General features: G+C 34.9%; 1 protein-coding gene across 8 annotated transcripts in view; it reads left to right on the top strand.

Annotated features, from left to right (window-relative positions):
* The window catches only part of DPY19L4 (dpy-19 like 4), a 59406-nt gene extending 38383 nt beyond the window's left edge, over positions 1-21023 (top strand). For all 8 annotated transcript variants that reach the window (XM_049854555.1, XM_049854554.1, XM_049854553.1 and 5 more), the window contains 6 exons: positions 361-481; positions 2881-2937; positions 3638-3720; positions 10746-10878; positions 17344-17502; positions 19103-21023. In XM_049854555.1, coding sequence (XP_049710512.1) covers positions 361-481; positions 2881-2937; positions 3638-3720; positions 10746-10878; positions 17344-17502; positions 19103-19267 — 718 coding nt within the window. In that variant the 3' untranslated portion in view covers positions 19268-21023. The remainder of the gene's footprint in view (positions 1-360; positions 482-2880; positions 2938-3637; positions 3721-10745; positions 10879-17343; positions 17503-19102) is intronic.
* Positions 21024-27768: the final 6745 nt, after the last annotated feature.

The following is a 27768-nucleotide window of genomic DNA, read 5'->3' as shown; positions in this document are numbered from 1 at the left end:
TTGTTTTAGATTACTAGAAGTGGGATTGCCTACCATGGGATATTTTAAATTTTTACAAGTTCTGCCAAATTGTCTTCTGAAAAATCTGTTAACAGTTTATATTCTTTCCATGAGTACTATTTTACTGTATCCACATCAATATTAATGCTTATATTTCATTCTTATTTAGTAATCCACATCTTTTTGATTGCTTAGGAACAGAGTAACAATCTGTTGCTGAAAATTAGAGGCTGAGCTTTTTCATTTCTCCCGTGACATTTTAGTATTTTCTTGAGTAGTAGGAGAGAATTCGGAAAGGAGAAATCTGATAATAATGTTCATAGGGATCTCATCTGTGACTTGTTTTTGTTTTTTTTCTAGCTTAAAATACCTCTGGACTCCTTATGTGTGCATGTTAGCAGCATTTGGTGTATGTTCTCCTGAACTTTGGATGACCCTTTTCAAGTGGCTTCGATTAAGAACTGTACATCCAATATTGTTGGTAGGTCATTATTATTTTGTGCTAAGTACTTGTTTCTCTTCCAGTTACATAAAATCAAATGCTAATAAATGGAAACTACATCGAATACAATTAAAATACCATGAATAAATTCCATTATGACTTAGAGGTAGAAAGAGACCCTTTGAAAATCATTTTTTGTAATTTCTAATTATAAAAGTAGTGTTTTTCATTGCAGATAAATTAAAAAATAATATGTAAAAATACAAGTGAGTCAGTAATGTGAGAAGCCATCAAGAACTCATTTTTATGTCTTTCTTGGTTTTCTTTAGAGCTGTGTTACATTTTCCATGTGAAAGGAGTATCTACACTGTGCCTGCTAGGTGCTTGAAATGCAAAGATAAATAAAACATGGTTAATTTTATCAAGTAGATTGCAGGCTCCTAGGCATAAAACAGAAGGTATTCATAGGGCGGTATTGGAACATAGAGGAGGGCTACTTCATTCAGGTTTTTTACATCTAGTTTTTTTAGAGATTCAGGGAAAACTTTCCAATCTGAGATTTGAAAGATGATGAGTTACTAGTCAGATGAAGGGTGGGGAGGTATACATGGTAGAAGGAATAAATACGGAAGTAAGTAAAGAGCACAATGTAATCAAAAGGACTAAAACAGAAGCAAAGAGAGCAGCATAATACATTTAGTTTTGTTGGCAAATCAAGTTTGAGGCAGGGGTGGTTAAGAAATGAGATTGGAGAAGTAGAGGGTAGTCAGGTCATGGATGTCTTTGAATGTCATGCCATGGAACTTGGCCTTCTCCTAAAGGCAGTGGAAGTCATTGAATGTTTTTATGTAGAGTGAGAAAGTCAGACTTACATTTTCTATCAGATTGCTTCTACAGTTCTGTGAAGAATAGGCCTGTGGGTAACAAACTAGAGCCAAGAAGGAGGCTATTGCCCCTGGGTGTAGGCCATAGCGGATGAAAGTAATGAAAGTTTCAGTTTGTTGAGTGTCAGGTTCAATGCTTATAAAGATCCTGTTAGCTAGGTTTTATTATCTCCATTTTATAGACAAAGAGACTAAGGCTTAAAATGGTTAAATAACTTGCCTAAGATCACTTATGGAGCCCTGGTGGCACAGTGGTTAAGAGCTATAGCGAACTACGACTGCTAACCAAAAAGGTCAGCAGTTCAAATCCACCAGCTGCTCCTTGGAAACCCCTATGGGACTGTTCTGCTTTGTCCTATAGGGTTGCCATGAGTAAAAATTGACTCAACGGCAGTGGGTTTGGTTTTTGTTTTTTGGAGATCTCTTATAGCTTGTAAGTGTGGAAATCATGATTCACATCCTGAGTTTTTGAACCCAAAGCCCATTTGGTTAATACTGTGGTATACTGGGGAGCCCTGGTAGTGTAGTGGTTAAGTAGTCAGCTTCTAACCAACAGGTCAGCAGTTCGAATCCACCAGCTGCTTCTTGGAAACCCTACAGGGCAGTTCTACTCCATCCTATAGGGTTGCTATGAGTCGGAATCGACTCAAGGGCAACAGGTTTGGTTATTTTTGGTTTTATGCTATACTGAAGCAAAAAAATAAATAAAAGTTAGAAAAGTGATTAGTATTACTTGCTGCTTAATTAAATATGGGGGAATGAGAAAGAGGAATAAATTGTGGATGTCTCCTAGGTTTCTAGTTGGTATGTCTTTGTGAATTTCAACTGATAGGGGATGATACAAAAAAAAAAAAGCCAAACCCGTTGCCATCGAGTTGATTCTGACTCATAGAAACCTTATAGGATACGGTACAAATGCCCCATAGAGTTTCCAAGGAGCGCCTGGTGGGTTTGAACTGCCAGACTTTTGATTAGCAGGCATAGCACTTAACCACTACACTACCAGGGTTTCCATGGGGATGATAGGAAGAAGAATAGTTCTGGCAGGAATATGATGAATTAACAATAGTCATGTTGAATTTTGCCAGCCTATTTCATGAAGAATTCATACATTCTTTAACATTCTAGTATATTGATATATATTAGCTGTTTTTTCTTTATGCATGCATTGTTTTGTTGTTAGCTGTTTAGGTAGCAGTTTAGTATCCTTTGTAAGCTCTTCATAATTTAAATTCCTGATAAGCTATCAAATATTAATTCCCTATTTGAAATATTACTATGACTATTGCCTTTTTTTATGTTCTGTCCTAAATTTGTAGGCAAATATATATATCTCACTTTAGCTTAGTATGTTTGAAACTCATTGGTCTTTACCCATCTCACTCCAGGAATTAGATTCCGTTCTGACTTTTTGATTTCTCTGACTAAAATTATCATAATTATAAGGAACGTGAGTTGTTTTATTTGTGATTGGCCATAAAGTCATTGTGTAGTACCTCAAAGTTGTGTTCTGAGATGTATTTTTCCATAACTCTTTTTGCTTTAATATTATAGGCTCTTATTCTGAGCATGGCTGTGCCTACTATAATAGGTTTTAGCTTATGGAAGGAGGTAAGAGAATCAGTTTTATACACTATTGAAATGTACTTTATTTCCAAGGTAGAGATAAATTTATATGTGTGAGGAGGGAACTTACCTTTAGACACTGTTCTAACGAAATATAGTATTACTGATATAATTATAGTATTGAGTAATAATACAGTTAGTATGCTATTATATGATAGTATATTAATATAGTATTACTAATATACTAATGTTCTTAGTAATACTTAGTACTTTTATTAATTCAATTTATAATTGGTAAAAGAAATTGCTGAATAGATAGGTCTTAGTATTAAAAAATATTTTGACATCTCCAAAATTTTAATGTCTATAAAATGATGTAAATACTTTGGCTTATTATAACATGAAACTAATTGCCAATAAAGTTGTAAATCTGTTGACCTGATATTTTTATTTATAATTTTTTAGTGTGTATGTGCATGAAAGCTAAAACTAATGATTAGTTGTTTGGTAATGATAAAGGTATTTATTGAATCTAGGCAATTAATTAACTATAAGTTTATCTGGATTGAGAAGAAGGAGCAGGTCACTGAAAGAAAACAATGAGATCCATGATATTTTTTTTACATGAGAACAATGTTGTAATACCGTTTGCCTTAAGTTAACCTTGGTCTTGAAATACCGTGAATAGTTTTAAACTTTCTAGTTACTTATACACATCTTTTGGGGATTTTGTTTCGCATTTTAGTTTTTTCCAAGATTGATGACGGAATTATCGGAACTGCAGGAATTCTATGACCCAGATACAGTGGAACTTATGACCTGGATAAAGTAAGAATTGAACTGCCCAAAACTATTTGTTAAGCTGTTTATTAATTATTATATGCTATCTAATGGATTGAGAGGAAATAAGAAAATTAATAGTTTTCCAAATTCTTCTCGTAAAACTCAGGAATTTTGTTCTGTGTTTTTAGGAATATCTAGTTTTTGATGAAACTTTGTATTTCTAATTTTCTAGTTAATCTCATCTATGGCACATTGATTTTTTTTTTTTATGGCACATTGATTAGTTCAGGATTTTAGAGTTCTATTTTTGGCAGTATGGCAGACTAGATAACCTGAAAACCCACCGACCTTCAAAGGCCTAGAAAAAAACACATATCCTTTTACTTAGATAGTCAAAAAGATGCTTCCTTTGCCCTAAATTGGAGGTTGTCGGGGGATAGCTTGCTAATCTTGGTAAACAAGGAATTTGGGTTTTATTGTGTCCTTGGGCCTGTGGAAGCAGGGAGTTGCAGTTGAGACATTTACCCCGACACACACATACGTAACTCAAAAAAAAAAAAAACCCCATTGCCATCCAGTCGATTTTGACCCACAGCAACCCTATGGGACAGAGTAGAACTGCCCCATAGGGTTTCCAAGGCTGTGAATCTTCACAGAATCAGACTGCCACATCTGTCTTCTGCAGAGCAACTAGTGAGTTCGAGTTGCCAACCTTTTAGCAGCCAAATGCTTAACTACTACACCACAGGGCTCCAAATATAACTTGGGTACCTATAAAGGGGTACACTATGAGTGAAAGAATGGACTAGCAAAATATCCACCAAGTGGGTAGAAAAAGATAATAAAAAACATGTCTCTTTTGGCCTCAACTCTTGGTCAAAAATAAGACCACACCTCTGAATTTGTAGCAATGAACTGAGTTCACCTGGGTTTCAGGTTTGAAATTACACTTGCTTAATCCAGAAAACCCCAAATCAAGAAATTAGCATATAAAGTGATCCTGGTGCCTGATACACCCTCAAAAATTATTTTGTTTATATCACTCTTAAGGAATGCCCATTAATTCTTTTTTTTTTTAAGAAAATTTTTATTGTGCTTTAAGTGAAAGTTTACAAATCAAGTCAGTCTCTCATAAAAAAATTTATATACACCTTGCTATATACTCCTAGTTGGTCTCTCCCTAATGAGACAGCACACTCCTACTTTCCACTCTCTATTTTTGTGTCCCCTTGGCCAGCTTCTAACCGCCTCTGCCTTCTCATCTCCCATCCAGACAGGGGCTGCCCACATAGTCTTATGTGTCTACTTGATCCAAGAAGCTCACTTCTCACCAGTATCGTTTTCTGTCCCATAGTCCAGTCCAATCCCTGTCTGAAGAGTTGGCTTTAGGAATGGTTCCTGTCTCAGGCTAACAGAAGGTCTGGGGACCATGACCTCCAGGGCCCTTCTAGACTCAGACCATTAAGTCTGGTCTTTTTAGGAGAATTTGAGGTCTGCATCCCACTGCTCTCCTGCTTCATCAGGGTTCTCTGTTATGTTCCCTGTCACGGCAGTCTTTGGTTGTGGCCAGGCACCATCTAGTTCTCCTGGTCTCAGGCTGATGTAGTCTCTGGTTTATATGGCCCTTTCTGTCTCTTGGGCTCATAATTACCTTGTATCTTTGGTGTTCTTCATTCTCCTTGGCTTCAATTGATGCATCTTAGATGGCCATGTTCTAGTGTTGAAGACCCCAGGCACCACTTACCAAAGCCAGATGGAGTATGTTTTCTTGATAGATTTTATTATGCCAATTTACGTAGATGTCCCCTGAAACCATGGCCCCCCAACCCCCACTGCTGCTATGCTGGCCTTCGAAGCGTTCAGTTTATTCAGGAAACTTCTTTGTTTGTGGTTTAGTCCAGTTGTGCTGACCTCTCCTGTATTGTGTGTTGCCTTTCCCTTTCACCTAAAGTAGTTCTTGTCTACTATTTAATTAGTGAATACCCCTCTGTCCCCCTCCCCACTCATAACCAGCAAAGAATATTTTCTTCTGTGTTTAAACTATTTCTCAAGTTCTTATAATAGTGGTCTAATACTATATTTGTCCTTTTGCAACTGACTAATTTCATTCAGCATACTGCCTTCTAGATTCCTCCATGTTATGAAATGTTCCATGGATTCATCATTGTTCTTTGTTGATGCATAGTATTCCACTGTGTGAATATAACTTACTTTATTTCTCCATTCATCCTTTAATGGGCACCTTGGTTGCCTCCATCCTTTTGCTATTGTAAACAGTGCTGCAGTGAACATAGGCATGCATATACCTGTTTGTGTAAAGGCTCTTTTTCTCTAGGATATATTCCAAGGAGTGGGATTGCTGGATCATATAGTAGTTCTATTTCTAGCTTCTTAAGGAAGCACCGAATCAATTTCCAAAGTGGTTGTACCATTTTACATTCCCACCAGCAGCGTATAAGTGTTCAGTCACTCCACAACCTCTCCAACATTTATTGTTTTGTGTTTTTTGGATTAATGCCAGCCTTGTTGGAGTGAGATGGAATCTCTTTGTAGTTTTGATTTGCATTTCTCTAATGGCTAATGATCATGAGCATTTCCTCATATATACTTCAGCTACCTGAACGTCTTCTTTAGTGAAGTGCCTGTTCATATCCTTTGCCCATTTTTTAATTGGGTTATTTGTCTTTTTGTAGTTGAGTTTTTACAGTATCATGTAGATTTTAGAGATCAGATGCTGATCAGAAATGTCATAGGTAAAAACTTTTTCCCAGTCTGTAGGTAATCTTTTTACTTTTGGCGAAGTCATTGGGTAAGCATAGGTGTTTGATTTTTAGGGGCTCCCAGTTATCTAGTCTCTTTTCTGGTGTTTATCCATTGTTAGTAATGTTTTGTGTACTGTTTATGCCATGTATTAGGACTCCTAGTGTTGTCCCTATTTTTTCTTCCATGATCTTTATTGTTTTAGATTTTATACTTAGGTCTTTGATCCATTTTGAGTTTGCTTTTGTGCATGGTATGAGGTATGGATCTTGTTTCATTTTTTTGCAGATGGATATCCAGTTATGCCAGCACCATTTATTAAAGAGATTGTCTTTTCCCCATTTAATGGACTTTGGTCCTTTGTCAAATATCAGCTGCTCATATGTGAATGGATTTACATCTGGATTCTCAGTTCTGTTCCATTGGTTTATGTCTGTTGTACCAGTACCAGGCTGTTTTGACTACTGTGGCTGTATAATAGGTTTTAAAATCATGTAGAGTGAGGCCTCCCACTTTGTTGTTCTTTTTCAGTAATACTTTACTTATCTGGGGCCTCTTTCTCTTCCATATGAAGTTGGTGATTTGTTTCTCCAACTCATTAAAAAATGTCATTGGAATCTGGATGGGAATTGCATTGAATCTATAGATGGCTTTTGGTATAATAGACATTTTTACAATGTTAAGTCTTCCTATCCATGAGCAAGGTATATTTTTCCACTTATGTAGGCCTGTTTTGGCTTCTTGCAGCAGTGTCTTGTAGTTTTCTTTGTATAGGTCTTTTGCATCTCTGGTAAGATTTATTCCTAAGTATTTTATCATCTGGGGAGCTACTGTAAATGGTATTGATTTGGTGATTTTCTCTTCGATGTTCTTTTTGTTGGTGTAGAGGAATCCAACTGATTTTTGTATGTTTATCTTCTACCCTGATAGTATGCTGAACTCTTAGTTTCAGTAGTTTTCTTGAGGATTCCTTAGGGTTTTCTGTGTATAAGATCATGTCATCTGCAAATAGAGGTAGTTTTACTTCTTCCTGGCCAATCTGAATGCCCTTTATTTCTTTATCTAGCCTAATTGCTGGGGCTAGGACCTCCAGCACAGTGTTGAATAAGAGTCGTGATAAAGGGCATCCTTGTCTGGTTCCCGATTTCAGTGCTTTCAGACTCACTCCATTTAGGATGATGTTGGCTGTTGGCTTTGTATAAATGTCCTTTATTATGTTGAGGAGATTTCCTTCTATTTCTATCTTGCGGAGAGTTTTTATCATGAATGGGTATTGAACTTTGTCAAATGCGTTTTCTGCATCAATCGATAAGATCATGTGGTTCTTGTCTTTTGTTTTATTTATATGATGGGTTACATTCAGCGTTTTTCTAATGTTGAACCATCCCTGCATACCTGGTATGAATCTCACTTGGTCATGGTGAATTATTTTTTGATATGCTGTTGAATTCTATTGGCTAGAATTCTGTTGACGATTTTTGCATCTGAGTTCATGATGAATACAGGTCTATAATTTTCTTTTTTTGAGGTGTCTTTGCCCGGTTTTGGTATCAGGAATATTCTGGCTTCATAGAATGAGTTTGGGGGTATTCCGTCCTTCTCTGTACTCTGAGATACCTTTAGTAGTAGTGGTGTTAACTCTTCTCTGAAAATTTGGTAGAACTCTGCAGTGAAGCCATCCTGGGTCAGGGCTTTTTTTTTTTTTGTTGGGAGTTTTTTAATTACCTTTTCAATCTCTTCTTTTGTTATGAGTTTATTTAGTTGTTCTACTTCTGTGTTAGCTTAGGTAGGTAGTGTGTTTCTACAAATTCATCTATTTCTTCTAGGTTTTCAAATTTGTTAGAGTACATTTTTCATAGTTATTTGATGTGATTCTTTCAATTTCAGTTGGGTATGTTGTAATATTGCCAATCTTATTTCTTATTCAGGTTATTTGCTTCCTCTCATGTTTTTCTTTTGTCAGTTTGGCCAATGCTTTATCAATTTCCTTAATTTTTTCAAAGAACCAGCTTTTGGTCTTGTTAACACTCTCAATTGTTTTTCTGTTTCATTTAATTCTACTCTAATTTTTATTATTTGCTTTCTTCTTCTGGTGTGTGAGAATTTCTTTTGTTGCTCTTTTTCTATTTGTTCGCGTTGTAGGGCTAATTCTTTGATTTTGGCCCTTCTTTTTTATGTGTACATTTCTTGATATAAATTGACCTCTAAGCACTGCTTTTTGCTGTGTCCCAAAGGTTCTGATAGGAAGTGTTTTTTTATTCTCTTTGGAGTCTATGAATTTCTTTATTCCATCTTAATGTCTTCTATTATGTCTTGTTTTTGAGCATGGTATTGTTCAGTTTCCAAGTGTTCGATTTCTTTTCCCTGCTTTTTCTGTTATTGATTTCTACTTTTATGGCCTTATGGGCAGAGATGCTTTGTAATATTTCGATACTTTGGATTCTGCTAAGGCTTGCTTTATAACCTTGTAGGTGGTCTATTCTAGAGAATGTTCCATGTGCACTAGAAAAGAAAGTATACTTGACTGCTGTTGAGTGGAGTATTCTATATATGTCTGAGGTCAAGGTGGTTGATTGTGGCATTGAGATCTTCCGTGTCTTTATTCAGCTTCTTTCTGGATGTTCTGTTCTTCACTGAAAGTGGTGTGTTGAAGTCTCCTACTATTATTGTGGAGCTGTCTATCTCACTTTTCAATGCTGTTAGAGTTTGTTTTATGTATCTTGCAGCCCTGTCATTGGGTACATAAATATTTAATATGGTTATATCCTCCTGGTATATTGTCCCTTTAATCATTATATAGTGTCCTTCCTTATCCTTTGTGGTGGATTTAACCTTAGAGCCTATTTTGTCAGAAATTAATATTGCCACTCCTGCTCTTTTTCAGTTGTTGTTTGCTTGATATATTTTTTTCCATCCTTTGAGTTTTAGCCTGTTTTTATCTCTAAGTCTAAGGTGTGTCTCTTGTAGGCAGCAAATAGAGATGTTGTGTTTTTTTAATCCATTCTGCCATTCTGTCTTTTTACTGGTGCATTTCGTCTGTTTATGTTAAGTGTAATTATTGATAGGTATGAATTTAGTGCTCTCATTTTGATGTCTTTTTTTGTGTGTTGTTGAGGGATTACCTGAAGCGTCTGACTACTCCGCCATCTTGACCCCGCCTCGCCCGTTAATTCTTTTTGTGAATGTGGACACTACAAAATCTTGACATTTCAGTGTTGTATTTACCATTGTGGAGCACTGAATACACAGCCTGGTGTCATTAACAAAAGAAGATGTTATGTCTATGTAGTATGTGATATACCACAATAACATTTTTAAAGACATAGCAAAGGCCTGAACTATCATACATTGGACATTTATACTTTATGTTACTGTGGAGTAATTACTCTGTTTCATGTGTGTTTTCTCCCTATACTTGGTGCTTATTAAGGACAGTGGCTATATGCTGTCATCTCTATTTCCATTGCCTGGCACTTTACCTAGCATGTAGGAGGTGGACACTGGATGCTGAATATAGAGAGTGAATAGTAAATAAGTGAAGGCATTAGACCAGCCCTTTGGGACCTGCTCGTAGGTTTCCTAGCCTTGTATGTGGCATCTATGTTGGACTTTGGATCATGGTTCAGAGTGAAGAAGTCTTACATGCGTTGCCCAGGTGATAATAGGGAAGAAGCAGAGGATAGATGGATCTGGAAGCAGTTGGGTTGTGGTAGTTAGTATGTGCAAAAGATGAATTTGAGAATTTACAGTATCACCATCAACCTAGCCATTCTATCTAAAATAATATCTTTCTGTCACTCTATCCCATTACCCTGCATTATTTTTTAGTAGCATTATTATAACCCATCATATGCATATTTATGTATTGTCTCCCCATGCTGCCTCTTGAGAGAAGGTACCTTGTCTTTTTTTTTTTTTTTTTTTTAGTTGCAGTATCTGTCTGCAGTAGAAACCCTGGTGGCGTAGTGGTTAAATGCTACGGCTGCTAACTAAAGGGTCGGCAGTTTGAACCTGCCAGGCGCTCCTTGGAACCTCCATGGGGCAGTTCTACTCTGTCGTATAGGGTTGCTACGACTTGGAATTGACTCGATGGCACTGGGTTTGGCTTTTTGGTTTTTCTGTCTCCAGCACTCACAACAGTGCTTGGCACATAGATGTCTACCTTTTTGGATGAATCCATAAATGAATGAAAACTCACATTGAAACTGAAGTGTACAGTACACTGCAAGTTTCCTTGGTATTTCAGAGTTGGTGTAAATCATTGATTTAAATAGTCTTTTCAGTGTGCAAATCTTTATGGTTCTTTGCAGAAGGCAAGCACCAATTGCAGCTGTGTTTGCGGGGAGTCCACAGTTAATGGGTGCGATTAAATTATGCACTGGATGGATGGTGACAAGCTTGCCTCTTTACAATGATGATGATCTTCTCAAAAGAAATGAAAACGTAAGACATTTCAAATTCTGCATTTGGGTCTTTTTTCGAGCACTCTGTAATTTAGCGTAGTGATGCATATGTTTTTAGTGGATTACAGGGATAACTAGGAAAAAACCATGTAATTTTAGAAGATAAGGACTAATTAAATTAGCTTTAGTTTTTAACAAGCTATATAATACATTTAACCAAGAAAAGAGTCAAAATTAAAATACTAAGTTTTTCTTTAGTGAAAAGTGTTGCTATGTTTTAGGAGAAAGAAGAACATTTAATTTTCCACAAAATGTCAAGGGAACTGGGAACCCTGGGGCATAGTGGTTAAGAGCTATGGCTGCTAACCAAAACGTGGGTAGTTTGAATCCATCAGGTGCTCCTTGAAAGCCCTATGGGGCAGTTCTACTCTGTCCTATAGGGTAGCTATGAATAAGAGTTGACTCAACAGCAGTGGGTTTGGTTTTTGGTTATCAGGGGAACTGATGTGTAATATTTCACAAAAAGAAAGTGTCTTGAAAATATCATTGTTCTTAATTCTTGAAGGAAGTTGTCAACTGATGTCTTATTAGACTTTGTCTTTTCAAATTAACATTCTGTTTCTATAAAATACTGATTTATTTTTAGGCATAGGCAGTTATTAATAACTCACGATAGAATGATATGGTATCTAATTTTTAAATTTTTTTCATTGTGATAAAAATATATATAACAAAACATATGCCAACTCTACGATTTCTAAATGTACAATTCATTGACACTGATTACATTCTTTAAGTTGTGCGACATTCTCGCTATCCTTTTCCAAATTCTATCATGATTTACACAAACTCAATGTCCCTAAGCAAGAATTCCCTCTTTCTCCTCTCCCCTCCCACCCCTGGTAACCAGTAATAATCTCTGGTTTCTGTGTATTTGCTTATTTCATATAAGTGAGATCATACAATATTTTGCAACTGACTTATTTCACTCGGCAGGATGTTTTCAAGGTTCATCCGTGTTGTGGCATGCATCAGGACTTCATTTCTCTTTATGACTGAGTAGTATTCCATTGTGTGTATATACCACATTTTGTTTATCCATTCATCAGTTAATACACATTTCAGTTGTTTCCACCTTTTGGGTATTGCAAAAATTGCTGCAATAAAGATCAGTGTACAGGTTTTTGTTTGCATTCCTGCCTTCACTTCTGGGTATACACCTAGGGTTTGGATTGCTGGTTCTTGTGTTAATTCTATGCTCAACTTTTTGAGGAACCGCCAGTTTTCTACAGTGGTTCTACCATTTTTTATTCCCACCAGCAATGGATGAGGGTTCCTAATTTTTTTTTAATAATTTATTTTATTTTTAGTTGTCATTGTTGAGAGGTATCAAATTAATTTTTGTTCAGAGAGTATATTATTTTAAATATTTGGTGTGGATTTAAATGGTGACTTCATATCTGAAAGTAATGACAAACTGAACACAAGTTCAAAATATTCTGTTTTTCGATTTGATAGAATATCATATAGTTTTTAAAATTTATTTTAAGCTAAGGGGGAAGCTGCACTGGCTTTGTGACCTTGAGCAAGTTACCAACTGTGTAACTAATATTAGTTCTCACCTCCTACTTGTGAGAATTAAATAAGATAATACACTATGCCTGAAACATAGAAAAATTTAAATGTTAACCATTATTCGCTATTATATATTATTAGATTTTAATCGCATTTGCACACACACGTACACAGAAAGTACAAAAACCCATTGCTGTTGAGTCGGTTCCGACTCATAGCGACCTTATAGGACAGAGTAGAACTGCCCCATAGAGTTTCCAGGGAGCTCCTGGAGGATTTGAACTGCTGACCTTTTGGTTAGCAGCTGTGGCACTTAACCACCATGCTACCAGGCTTTCCAGAAAGTACAAAGGGGTGTTCAAAAGCTGGAGGAATCCATTCTGCTTTAAAAATCCAGCAAGTCTTCATAAAGGTTATTTCCTTAAACTGGGCTTTAAAGGATGAATAAATACTCATTTGGAAAAAGAATAAATATGACTCCAGTCTGGAAAAAATAACATGAGCTAGAAAATTTGTATGGCCATGAAACTAGAAAATAAGTGAGGACAGATTCTCAAGGGCCTGAAATGCCACACTGAAGAATTGGAGACTCACCTTTTAGGTAATTGGGAGTCATCAGAGACCTTTAATAAGTCAAGGAGTGTAATGATCAGTTTTGGTTTGCAGAGTTAAACATCCTGCTGATGCACAGGACACCCCTCTCCTGTCCCAACAAGGAATTATCTGACCCAAAATGTTAATAGTGCTGTGGTTGAGAAAACGTTCCTTAGGGTATCAGTAATGTTATTGCCTTTGCATAGAAATTTTTTTTTTAAGTGTCCTGGTAGTATATTACAGTTTCCCAAAACATAAAAATAAATAAAAATGTATATTTAAAAAACTGTAAGTATAGTTTGGTTAGGATAGAACCATTTTCATTGAACCTTACTTAGGCCAGTGTATTGAGTAAGAAACTTGGTCTTTCTTAACATTCTGTGTGCCACATAGCGTTTGAGTGAGTATCCTAGCTTGTCAGTGGACCCTGGACCTGAAAGTGCTGGGTAACCAGCAACCATGGCACGTGGAAGGCAACTACCGAATATTCTGTGAATAGATCGGGATCTTGTTAACTTAGATTACATCTCTTTTGTTTTTTCAGGACAAATAGCATGTGGTGCTTTTGGCCTAACATTTGTGATTTTATTATTTCCTGAAGGGTAATAAGAGCTGGTTCAGTATTAACATTTCAGAGCACCTGAAAAACTTTACTGTTTAATTTAAAGATCCAGAGCTGAGAGTCAGCAAAATTGTAATGAAAAGCGCCACAGAATCAAGACATGAATTTTATGCATCCTTGCTCACTCGATGGTTTTGTGATAGTGGTCAAGTTACTTTTAACCTTACTGGTTTTATCTCATGTATAAAATAAGTATCAAATACTATGACATGGTAATTAGAAGGATTGAAGGAACTATTACAGCTCAGTTAAAAAAAAAAAAGGTAGATAACCCAGTTTTAAAAACCAGCGTTTCTCCCAAGATATGCTAATGACCAATAAACACCTGAAAGGTTGTTCAGCATCATTAGCCAGCAGAGAAATGCAGATCAAATCCCCAGTGAGATACCATTTTACACACCCACTGCAGTGACTATAATAAAACAGATAACATGTGTTGGGGAGGATGTGGGGAAACTGGAGGCCTCACATACTGCTGGTGGGAATATAGAGGGGTCCACCCATCTGGAAATCAGCTTGGCAGTTCCTTAAAAGGTTAAACATATACGTACTTATTATATGATCCGGTAATCCCACTCCTAGGTATATTCCTAAGAGAAATTAAAACATGTCCACAAAAAAACAAAAAACTTATACATGAATGTTCATAGCAGCATTATTCATAATAGCCAAAAAGTGAAAATAAAGCATCATCAACTGATCAATAGATAAATAAAATGTGGTATATCTGTATAATAGAATATTATTTAACAATAAAAAGAAGTACTGAGACATACAACATGGATGAATCTTGAAAACATACCAAGTGAAAAAGCCAGTCACCAAAGACTACATATTTTATGATTCCATTTATATAGAATGTCTGGAATACTTAAATTTATAAAGGCCAAAAGTAGGTTAGTGTTTGCTTGATGCTGGAGGGCATGGGATAGGGTTGATGGGTAACTACTCTTAAGGGGTGCAGGGTTTCTTTTGAGGGTAGTACAAGTGATCTCAAATTTATAGTGGTGATAGATGCACAACACTGAATATACTAAAAATCATCGTAGTAGGTGAATTGTATAGTAAGTGAATTATATCTTAATAAAACTGTGTTTAAAAAGGCTAAAAGAATATTACATAAAAGGCAGCTTGGTTTTATATTTATACAAGAAGTAATTATTCTTGTCATTTCTCTGGCTAACAGAATACCCAGGTATATAGAGTTATGAGCAGTCAAAAAGATTTTAATTATAAAACTATGATTTCAGAACATACTTTTTTATTGTGTATTTGCTTCAGTTTTGTTTATTGAACAGATCTTTTTTTATTGAGATTTTTTTGTCATTCACGTTTATTAACGATGTGATCCCAGCTTAGCTATATAACTTAATTTCCCACTTCTATCCTTTATTGTCATCAGTAAAAATGAATAAATGATACATGAATACATGTAACCCCTCCTCCCTCTATATACCTTGCTCCTTCTGGCTTTTTAACTTTTGGTCATACTATTTTGAACAAATCTTTTCTAATTGATAGGAATAAAAGAATACAGAAATATTTTCAAATAATTATAGAATATGAATGGATAATAATAGGCTTCCAGAAGAAAAACTGTTGTGAATTTATCTGACTAAAATTGTAATAACAATAGCCAGTGTCATCCTTCCCATTTTGAAGATTAAAAAATTAAAGTCTAGTAAAGCTTAAATCATTTTTGAGTACTTTATGGAGTAATTATTAGAACTAGTTTTCAGTATTCCTAGTCCATTGTTCTGAATCTCATTACAGTACTTTTAAAATATTGTACATTTAAAGCTAGACCTTATTTTGGTACAACATTCTCTGTCATTTTTGAACATAAAATAGTAACCTAAATAAGAAATTTTAAAAAATTCTTATTTTGGGATAATTTTAGGTTTATAGAAAAGTTGCAAAGATAGCCAGAGGGTTCCTATTTACCCTTCACTCAGCTTTCCCTAATGTTAGCATCTACATAACCGTGATACACTTGCCAAATGTAAGAAATTAACATTGATACAATACGGTGAATTAAACAACAGACTTGATTTGGATTTCATCACCTTTTCCATTAACGTTCTTTTTCTGTTCAAGGATCTAATGTAGAAAACCACATTGCATTTAGTGATTGAAAAAAATAAGAAGACTTTAATATAAGAATTTATTACTTGTTCAGGAGAAAAATTATTGTGAAATTTCCTAAGTATGGTATAATAATAAGATTTTAATAGGCATTAATGAGGCGAAATGGCTAAGTACTTGGCTGCTAACTAAAAGCTCCACAGTTTGAACCCAGCAGTAACTCCACAGGAGAAATGACCTGGCAATCTGCTCCCATAAAGATACAGCCTAGGAAACCCTATGGGGCACTTCTACTTCGTCCTGTAGGGTTACTAGGAGTCAGAATTGATGCCACACAACAACAACAACAACAATGAAAAAACATGGTTTCTATGAACAAATAAGCTTGGAAATGTTTCATTGATATGTACTGTATGCCAGGCACTATTCCAGGTGCTAAGGATAGGTCCTTGCTCTCGTGGAACACAGTTGGAAAGATAGACAGTAAACTATAACAAAAACTTTTCTTGAAGTATCATGCTTAACTAGTATTTTGTAGAACAGACTTTAAGAAATCCATCTCTTTACATGTTCCTCTCATTAGATTATCAGTGGTCACCAAAAAAAAACAAAAAACCAAACCCATTGCTGTTGAGTTGATTCTGACTCATAGCCACCCTATAGGACAGAGTAGAACTGCCCACAGGGATTCCAGGGAGCGGCTTGGTGAATTTGAACTGCCAACCTTTTGGTTAGCAGCCTGAGCTCTTAACCCCTGCACCACCAGGGCCCCTCAGTGGTCACTAGGTTTGTGTAAATTATTTCCCATTTATTTTGCATTTTACAATGAAGTATTATAATCATGAGAATGTATATATATAGTCATTGATTTTTATGTATTTCCTCAAGCCCAAGTAGGTTAGTATTTTTTCCTCAGAGAATTAATAGTACATTCTTAAGTTTCTGTGTTCTGTAGACCATATAAAGGAGAATCTTGAGAAGTTTAAATGTACATTGTTTAGCTAAACATGGAAATTTAATTTCTGAATGAAAGTGATCTTCATTTTTAAAATCTTTTATAATACAATTTTTATTTACTGTACAAAGATCAAAGGTCAAAACTGTAAATTTCAAAGAAGAAAATCCACTCTTTATGCCAGTGTCCCCAAACAATATTTTAAAATTTCTGAGCACTCGGCTGCTAACTGAAAGGTTGGCATTTTGAACCCACTCAGTGGCTCCGAAGGAGAGAGATCTGGCAATCTGCTCCCGTAAAGATTACAGCCCAGAAAACCCTATGGGGGCAATTCTGCTCTGTCACATGGAGTTGCTATGAGTCAGAATCAACTCACCACCTAATAAGAACAACATGTTCTCTTCTAGTCTGTATCTGTAATTATACTATACAATTTAGAATTTAATTGTGTACCACATTATATTTCCTAATTGTTTTATATCTAGTCTTGACACCACTATGAAACATGAGTATATATGCTTCCGAAGGGCAGGAATCAAGTCATGGCTTTCTACACATCTTTATTTTCTACACATGGCACCTAATGCTAAGCACGGAGATGCTCAATATATAGTTTTGATTAACAGAAATTTTACAGTCTCTTAAAAATCACTGTTTTTATTATATCCTTTCAGATCTATCAAATCTATTCAAAGCGATCTGCCGAGGATATTTATAAAATACTGACATCCTACAAAGCTAATTACCTAATTGTAGAGGATGCTATCTGCAATGAGGTGGGAACCATGAGAGGTTGTAGAGTTAAAGATTTATTAGACATCGCAAATGGGCATGTAAGTAATTATTTGGAAAGTTAAACCTTTTTTTTTCTTTTGAGACAAATGACTAAACTCGTGATCTTAAAGCTTTATTTTTGGATCTTAAGGATATAATTAAAGTTATAAAATGATGGGGAAAGCTTATTAAAAGTAATTTAGTTTTTTAATGTACAAAGAAAAATCATTTTTGCAAAAAAATGAACATTTCCACATTTATAAATAGAAGATGGCATAATTTGATTTAAATGATAATTTTACTTTTATTCACTATAATCCAGAGAGCAGCTGGTTGCATTTTGTTATATTCTTATATTGAGAACTTTCTTATAATTTGATAAGTATCTAGAAAAATTACTTAGTAAATTAACACAGTGCCTGTACATTGAGTCCCTAATATCCACAAAAATTAGTGTATTCGGAGCCACTTTAATTGTTAGGATTTAGCTGGATCTTAATTTCTACATTTATTTTAGCTATTTTACCAAACTTTCTTAATTCTTAGCCTGCAGCGTACATACTATTCATCTGGCAAGTAACAAGACTGACAGGGAAGTTTGTGTGTCTGATAATTAGTGCTTCCTGGAGTGGATGCCTTGACTGCCAGGAAAGTTGGGGGTGGGAAACCTTAGGAAAAGTATAATAGGTCATTCTCAGTTGGCGTGCATGTCCTGTTCAGGTTGCAGTTAGGATCTCCCAGATTATCATAGTTCTTTGTCTTATCACCTCAGTTTGGTTGGTAAGAAATTCATTTTAGTGATTTCTAAGTTTCTTTCTCCATGATCCCTTAATCTTGCGATATAAACTTACTCTGTTTTATGCTACATATATTTTGAATTTCTTCTGTTTATACTTAATAGCTGCGATCTTTGGTTTGTAAGTGACAAAAGGAACTTAAAAAACACTGGATTTTCAGTAATTACTGCAGTATTGGCATCTGATATCTGGAGCCTTTCTATTCTCTTCTTGGCTCAGGTCTGCCCACCTTTCTGCTCCATTTTGAAGATCAGGTTATTTCTGTCATGTAATGCCAGGCATGAATTTACGATAGTCCACATTTTACTCTTAAAATGGTATTTCTGGGCCTTTCCTAGACTTTAGAATAATATTCAGTGTTTCATTTTAAAAAGCTCTTCATGCTATCTAAGCTATCTTAACATCATTAAGTGAGAATGTAAAGGTTTGCATTGGTTAAGTCACAAAGACTTGCTTGCTTACTAGATAATTATGAGTCAATTATACACAAGAAGAAGAGTTTGAATGTACATTAGAAATATAATATGTCCATTTCTCACCCTTGGTAAGCTTTATGACAGGGATCTTCAGAGGAATGGTAATGGCGCTGGAGACATTGTCTTCTAAATTTTAGTATTAAGTCTTTTAAAAATTGGAAATGCTTTACATTGGTTTCTCAGTCTTAATGGGAAGCTCAAGAGTTTAATGGATATGGTGTCTCTTATGAAGAGGCTTCAGTTGACTAAACCATATGAGGTGTTTTATGGTCCATGTTTAGCAATAATATATTTTTCCATATAAATACAGTTACTTATACATTGATTGCCATTTCTTCTACAGGCTTAGTAAGCTTTTTAATGTTATGTTTCCTATCTTTTGATAGGTGGTTTGCGAAGAAGGTGACAAGTTGGCCTACTCAAAATATGGGAGATTTTGTCATGAAGTCAAAATTAACTATTCTCCGTATGTGAATTATTTCACTAGAGTATACTGGAACAGATCCTACTTTGTGTATAAAATCAACACTGTGATATCCTTCCAGTCTTGAAAATTAGCAAAGCCTTTGTTTCAAAGACTTTTACTACTTGAAGTAAAATGTGATTTTCTTCTACCTACATGGTGTCTACTGCAGGTCAGGGTATAGACATTTGAAAGGTTGCTGCTTCTTTTCCCCTCTTGCTGTTAACTGGATCAAGAGTTCTGTGGGAAATAGAAGATCAAGTATTACCGTGCTTTGGTAAAGTGTCAAATCTACCAACACGCAATATTCCAGCCAGCTGTCTTTATTACTGTTATATGATGTTTAAAGGTTTTACCTTCTAAAATATTTTAAGATTTTCCCCATAAATCTTCCTTCTATCATAACATAGATTTTGAATTTGAATATGTTTAAGGTCAGAGTACAGATGTCAAACATAACATTTAATAAATGCTTAATATGATATGTGATAGAAGGAAAGAATTATTCTTACCCTCAAGCCAGTTTCTGAAGTTGTTTCATGGTTTATAGTAGAAATGAAATATTACCACAAAAAACTAATTTAAATGTTAACTGAAAATATATAGCATTTAAATTAAAGTGGAAGTTATATAAAGGAAAGTGATTTTTTTTTAAGGATATACATAAAGATATATCCAGTATTCAGAAGACTCAGAATTTTTCATTATACTGCTCTTATCATCTGCTGCTTATATAAAGGAGCACTTTCTCAGTAATACATAATGCATGATATCGTATGTTATTATTTTGTGACTGTCTATTAAGTTGTTAGCTTTTTTAACTTAGGTCCATAAATTTGATACTAATTTAATCATGATAAAACAGCAACTCTTGTTACCTATATATCTTTAAAAATAGATATTTAAAAGAATGTTGTTCAGGTTTTTAAAAAACATGGATATGGAGTATATGATCCATTTACATGTTTCCCACTGAACTATTAAGTTAAAAAATTAAATATTTATCAAAATAAAAATATGTACACTAAAGTGATCAGTAATAGCTAGAGATATGTGCAGGTACTGGTAAGCATATCTCCGTATACAGATATTATAAAACTCAAGTGCTGTTACTTATGAAACTGATGCAGTCTTCAACATTAGAACAAAATGACAATTATAATAAAATTTACAACAGTTTCACAGTCTAAATACTATATTCCTTTAAGAATTTTCACATTTTAAATCACCTATTTAAAAAATTGTAAAATAGTTAATTTCACATTATAAACAGATTCAGGATAGATATAGTTTGTAGATGTATCATTTTAACAAGATGGGATGTATGTTTAGATTTACCTTATGTATCTGTTCAGTAACAGGTTTTCAAAATGTTCAATTGTTAGTGTGCTGCAAAAATTGCATTTTCAGTACTCTAAATTACTACATTAGAAGGGAACATCTTTCTGTTATCTTTATTTTCTGTTATATATATGTATATATAAAAGTACAAAAAGCACATGAATTCTTAGGCTGTAGGATGTTTGCTGTTTTGGAGCTTAAGAATTGTTTGATGGCAGTGTCATATATCTGTAACATTAGTTCCATTGATTCTTATTTCATACTTTTATACAATATCTTAAATGTATTAAGATAGCTGCAGGCAGTGTCCTTCAGGTTGGCTCTGTACATCTTAGTAGTGAGTCACTAGTATTTAGCTTTAGGCTTATGACAACATTACCATAGATACCTGACCAAGTACACAATGAATAGTCACATAGTAGTACTTGTCACTAGGACATGTAAAACAGTGTAATTAAAAGCTTGCATATTTTGGAGGGGAAATAAAACACTACTTTCTTTGTAACGTGAATTATTTAATTGAATTTTTATTGATTTATGCTATCATATGTGCTAAATTAGTTTTGGATTTTTTCTTTTTTTAAATATATATTGGTAAGTTGCTTTTGCTTCTGTTGACTTATTAATACAGATTTGGAGAAAATTTTAAGTCAAGTTTTTAAATAATGAATTTTTCATTCAGCATCAGTTGAAAAGGAGAATATAAGGTGTATTATGGAACTGATGATATTGGGTATTAGAGATAAGCATGCTTGCTTCTATTTTAAGTGTAGTTAAAACAATAACACTAGAAAACTTTAAGTGAGGAGCATTTAATTAATTTCCTTAACGTATTTGTAGAGTAACAAATGATTAAGAATCCTGCAGGTAATTACACTTGGGAAAATTACAGTTGTTAGGTTTGACATTATGGCTCTACTGTGAAAGGAGAAAAGTTTATAGTTTTTGAGTAGAAGGAATTTCTCAAAGAAATACAAAATATACTTTGCCCTTGATGTTGCAAACCCATTGAAATAAGTGCCTTAACTTCTTTATTTCCAAGTTTACTTCTTATTTTTCAAAAGATATTACCCATTTCTTTCTTTTCCATATGAAAATTTTGGTAACTTTTTCCTCATCAATAAGTATAAAGAAAGAGTCTTCACTATGCTTTTTTCACTATTAAGTTTAATTCATTAATGAGCAAATCTTTGTTAAGAGTACAGAAGGCATTTCTAGCCTGCTAAATTAATTTATTTAGCTTCCTAAATGCCAGAACAAAGGATTCAACAAATAAAACTTACTTGACAAAGGAATATGACATTGACTGTCTGCTGGTTTATATTTTTTCCAACGTTGGCATCTGTATCTTGGTGATTTTTGTTAGACTGGTAGAGTTTTACAATCTAAGGAGTATGCACTGTACTTTAGCATGAACTTTTTTTTGTCATTACTTTTTTTTTGGCCTTTACTTTCTGTGTATATAAACAGTATCCTTTTCAGGACATTAACCCAAATCACCAATAGCCTCAATGCTGTGACACTCTATTCTGTATAATCCGGATTGGTTAGAGGAAAAGCAGAAATGACAGTCAAAGTGTGTTACAAATTGGAGCTGAAAAATATACTTTAAAAAAAAAATAGATGATCAGTTTCTGGAAGGGCACTGTGAATAGCCATCTTATTATCCCTAGTATCTTTTATTTTTGTTGTGCTTTAAGTGAAAGTTTATCCCTAGTATCTTAAGCAGCATCTGGAATAGGCATTCAGTAAATGTTGAATTGAAAAGTATTATCATAGAAAGTGTAATATTTAAATTAAAAAACTTGACTGAATTTTCAAAATAAAATTGAAAATAGAATATTGTTAAATTGTTTTATTTGCTTTTGAGAAATTTGTTGTTTTGGATTGTTTTTATTTTTGAACTGTTAAAGCATTTTGATGCCCCTTTGTGGATAAAAGCTGTGCCTCTTTATAAAACTGATGGGGTATTTAAAAGTTGTATATAAGTCAATTTTTGGTAAACTTATATTAAATTCACAAATATTTAAATGGTATATATTATGAATTCTATGTAGTTAAGAACCTTTTATAAAGCAATTAACTACTTCCTGATTTACATCTCAATATATTCTTTTCATTCATCCAGTTTTTTTAAAGTCTTCATTGTTCCTTTTTGCTCTAGTTTTAGATCCCAGTATTTATTAGAGTTATAGCTCAAAAACATGCAAGTAAAAATCAGCAATTTCTAATTGAACTAAAACCTCATTATTAAGTTTTCACATATATAGGGGTAACACTTTAAATGAAATTAGTTGTGAAAATTCTAAAGGAATATACTTGATTGAACTATTTTCTGACCATTAAGGTTTCTACATTATACTTACTTTTTTTCGTAATACTGAAAGGGCATTTTGGAACCAAATGTGCAAAATTCAGCATGAAGGCATTTTTTAATCCTTTCCATTTATTATAAGTCTTTTGGAATTGGCAATATTTTAATCTTGGCATAATAATCCTATATGCCATTCTATGAGGGAACACACTTGTGACTGTTACTGTGTGTCGACGAGTCGAGTTTGACTCACAGCAACCCTATAGGATGCGGTAGAACTACCCCAGTAGGGTTTCCTCAGCGGTAATCTTGACAGGAGCAGATTGCCAGGTCTTTTTTCCTCTGAGGAGCCGCTGGTGGGGTTTGGACTGCCAACCTTTCGGTTAGCTTAACCATTGCTCCTGGGCTCCTTGACTTGTGACTACTATATGTATTTAGTGGAATAATGTTATCAGAAATATTCATTCCAAACTTACTTTGGAATACCTTATAAATCAGCTTTCATAATTTAATAGCATTGTACAGCTATTTAACAAAGATGAAAATAACCGCTTTTATGTATGTTAACTTCTGAATCTTATCTTACAACAATATGTATTTAGATTAAATGTCTTCTTTAAGATCCCATCTTTGCAAAAGGATAAAAGCTAATTTCAATAAATATAAATCCTTTAAAGGAGTTGAATTATAAACTAGTTTACTTTAGATTTTGTAACATTAAATATACTTTCATCAAGATTGAAATTCCTTGTTTCATGTTTAATTACCCTCCTTGTTTTGATTACATAATAAAACTCTTTTTAGAATTTTAAGTTGTCTTTTCTTTATACATCAATTTTTTTTTTAATTTGTTTGCAACCTTATTGACACATAACCCATATACCGTAAAATTCACCCATTTAAAGTGTACAATTCAGTGGCTTTTAGTACATTCACAGAGTTGTACAATCATCACCACAATCAAGTTAGACCATTTTTATCATGCCATGAAGAAACTCCATAACCTTTAGCTGTCACCCGCAACCATCTCATTCTTCTCAACCCTAGGCAACCACTAACTAGACTACCTTCTGTCTCTATACTTGTATATTCTGGACGTTTCACGTAAATGGAATCGTATTAGGTGTTCTTTTGTGACTGATTTCTTTCACTTAGCATAATCTTCTAAAGGCTCATCCATGTTGTGTGTATCATTCTTTTTTATTGCTTAACAATACTCCATTGTATGGATATACCACATTTTGTTAATGCATTCATTAGTTGCTGGACATTTGGGTTGTTTCCACTTTTTGGCTATTATCAGTAATGCTGCTGTGAAAACCCATATACAAGTTTTTGTATGCGTGTTGTCTTAGTCATCTAGTGCTGCTTTAACAGAAATACCACAAGTGAATGGCTTTAACAAAGAGAAATTTAGTCTCTCAAAGTCTAGAAGTCCTAATCCATTGCGCCAGCCCTAGGAAAAAGCTTTCACTCTCTGTCAGTTCTGGAGGAAGATCCTTGTTTATCTATCTTCCCCTGGCCTGGGAGCTTCTCCGTGCAGGAACCCCAGGCGCAAAGGATGTACTCTGCTTCCGCCGCTGCTTTCTTGGTGGTATCAGGTCTCCATGTCTCTCTGCTCACTTCTTTCTTTTATATCTCAAAAGAGATTGGCTCAAGACACAATCTAATCTTATAGATTGAGTCCCGCCTTATTAACATAACTGCCACTAATCCCATCTCATGAACATCATAAAACCATCAACATCATAGAGATAGGGTTTACAACACAGGAAAATCACATCAGATGACAAAATGGTGGACTATCACACAACACTGGGAATCATGGCCTAGCCAAATTGATACACATTCTTTTGGGGAACACAATCTATGACAGACACATATTTTCATTTCCCTTGGAGTGTAGTTCCACATAAGAACTGCAATTGCTGGGTCATATGGTAACTGTCAGACTGTTTTCCAAAGTGGCTGCATGAGTTTACATTCCCATCATTGGGATATGAAACTACCAATTTTTCCACATGCTCATCAATGCTTGATTACAGCCATTCTAGTGGGTATGAATTGGTATGTCAGTGTGGTTTTGTATTTGCATTTCCTTGATGGCTAATGTTGAGGATTTTTTATGTGCTTATTGACCATTTGTATATCTTTGGAGAAATGTCTGCTCAGATATTTTGACCATTTTTAAATCGAGTTGCCTTTTTATTACTGAGTTATAAGAGTTTTTTTTTTAATTGTGCTTTGTGAAAGTTTACAAATCAAGTCAGTCTCTCACATAAAAACTTACATACAGCTTGCTAAACCACAAAACAGCTTGCTACATACTCCCAATTACACTCCCCCTAATGAGGCAGCCTGCTCTCTCCCTCCACTCTCTCTTTTCGTGTCCATTTCGCCAGCTTCTAACCCCCTCTACCCTTTCATCTACCCTCCAGGCAGGAGATGCCAACATAGACTCAAATGTCCACCTGATCCAAGAAGGTCAGTCTTCACCAGCATCCCTCTCCAACCCATTGTCCGGTCCAATCCATGTCTGAAGAGTTGGTTTGGGGATTGGTTCCTGTCCTGGGCCAGCAGAAGGTCTGGGGGCCATGACCACCAGGGTCCTTTCAGTCTCAGTCGGACCATTAACTCTGGTCTTTTTATGAGAAAGGGGTTTTTATATATTCTAGATACAAGTCCCTTATCAGATATTTCTCCCATTAAGTGGGTTCTCTTCACTTTGTGGGTAGTGTCCATTGAAGCACAAACGTTTCAATTTTTAATTTTGATGAAGTCCGGTTTATTTTTTTCTTTGGTTGCTTATGCTATTGACTATTGCCAAATCCAAGGCCATGAAGATTTATCCCTGTTTTCGTCTGAGATTTCTATAGTTTAGGTCTTACATTTAGGTCTTTATTATGAATTAATTTGTGTATGTGTTGTGAGGTAAAGGCCCAACTTCATTTGCAGGTAGCTACCTGGTTGTCCCAGCACCACTTAATGAAAAGTCTGTTTTCTTTCCATTCGATGGTTTTGGCACCCTTCTTGGAAATCAGTTGACCATAGAAGTATGTGTTTATTACTGGACTATTAACTCTATTCCATTGATCTACGTATTTTTACACAAATAACACACGCCTTCTGCGTTTGTTGGTTCTGCCCTCCCCCCATGAGGCATTTTTGCTATGCTAATTTTATAGCAACATGTGGAAGAGGATTGGCATGGTGGCACTTGTGATGGTGCCTTACGGCGGAGGGAGTGGCTGGCAAACAAATGCAGAAGGCACAGGTTATCTGCATAAAAATACAGTATACATCTGTCCTTGTGCCAGTACCCCACTATTTTGATTGCTTTGTCCTAAGTTTTGAAATTGGGGAATGTGAGTCCTTCTCCTTTGTTATTTTTTTCAAAGATTGTTTTGGCTCTTCTGGGCCCTTTGCAATTCCATACGAATTCTAGAGTCAAGTCTTTTTACGAAGAAGTCTGTTGGGATTCTAATAGGGATTGCCTTGAGTATATAGATCAATTTTGAGAGTATTGCCATCTTACAGTATTAAGTCTTCCAATCCATGAACATAGTCCAACTATTTAAATGTTCTTTAATTCCTTTCAACAATGTTTTCTAGTTGTTAAAATATAAGTTTTGCACTTCTTTTGTTAAATTTTTTCCTATGTGATAAAGAAAAAACTCTCCAACTCTGTTAAAGGAAAATCAAAAGAGATTTATTGAAGCCAATATATCATTCAAATTAGGGAACCATGAAAACCCCAGGATCTGAAGCTTATGAATTCCAAAGGGAGGGGTACAAATCATCCATAGTTTTACTGCCATATGAGAAACTACAAACACAATATTCTGATTGGTTTACAGTGATTCAGATCGGTCAAAGGCAGGACAAAACGAAGCATGATTTTTAACATTATTGGTTACATTAATGAAGCCCTGGTAGCACAGTGGTTAAGAGTTCAGCTGCTAACCAAAAGGCTGGAAGTTCGAATCCACCAGCCACTTCTTGGAAACCCTATGAGGCAGTTCTACTCTGTCCTGTAGGGTCACTGTGAGTCGGAATCGACTCGACAGCAACGGGTTTGTTTTGGATTTTGGTTACATTAATACACCTGGAATACATTGATTGGTTAAAAGACATAATTACAAATGTTTGTAGTTGTGGAGGGAGTCTCATGACTTAAAAAATAATGGCATGACAGCTACTGTACTGAACAGGTTGTTAAACATTACCTTGCCCATAGCATAAGCTCTCCTGGGGAGATTTAACACAGAGAGTTTGATAAGGCTTGGTTACAGATTCACAGTCTTAGCCTAACCACAAAGGCTTTTAATAGTGAGGTTGGTTCCTAAGCAACAGGGTATGAATCTGTGTGAAAAGTTACATTAAGACTTAGCATTAATTTCAGCCATTTTACTTTTGGGCCCGACGACTCTGGATTTCACATACTATGTCACCTAAATATTATTTTTTAATGCTATTGTAAATGGGATTGTTTCCTTAATTTCATTTTTAAATTGTTCATTGCTAGGATATAGAATTACAATTAATTTTTGTGTATTGTCATTGTGTGCTGTCAAGTTGATTCTTACTCGTAGCAACCCTATATGACAGTAGAACTGCCCCATCTGGTTTCCTAAGCTGTTATCTTTTTTTTTCCATAATTTTACTGTTGTTGTTGAGAATATATACGGCAAAACATACACCAATTCAACAGTTTCTACATGTGCCATTTAGTGACACTGATCACACTTTTTGAGTTGTATAACCATTCTCACTCTCTTTTTCTGTGTTGTTCCTTCCCCATTTACATAAATTCACTGTCTCCTAAGATTCCTATCTAATCTTTCAAGTTGCTGTTGTAACTTGATCCCATGCAGATAGTTCTTAAAAGAGCATGATGCTAAAGGCAGACTTTTTTTTTTTTACTAGTTAAGCTA

This window comes from Elephas maximus, chromosome 15, assembly GCF_024166365.1.
Source record: "Elephas maximus indicus isolate mEleMax1 chromosome 15, mEleMax1 primary haplotype, whole genome shotgun sequence".
Classification (NCBI taxonomy): Eukaryota; Metazoa; Chordata; class Mammalia; order Proboscidea; family Elephantidae; genus Elephas; species Elephas maximus.
This window is presented reverse-complemented; position numbering and strand designations above follow the sequence as displayed.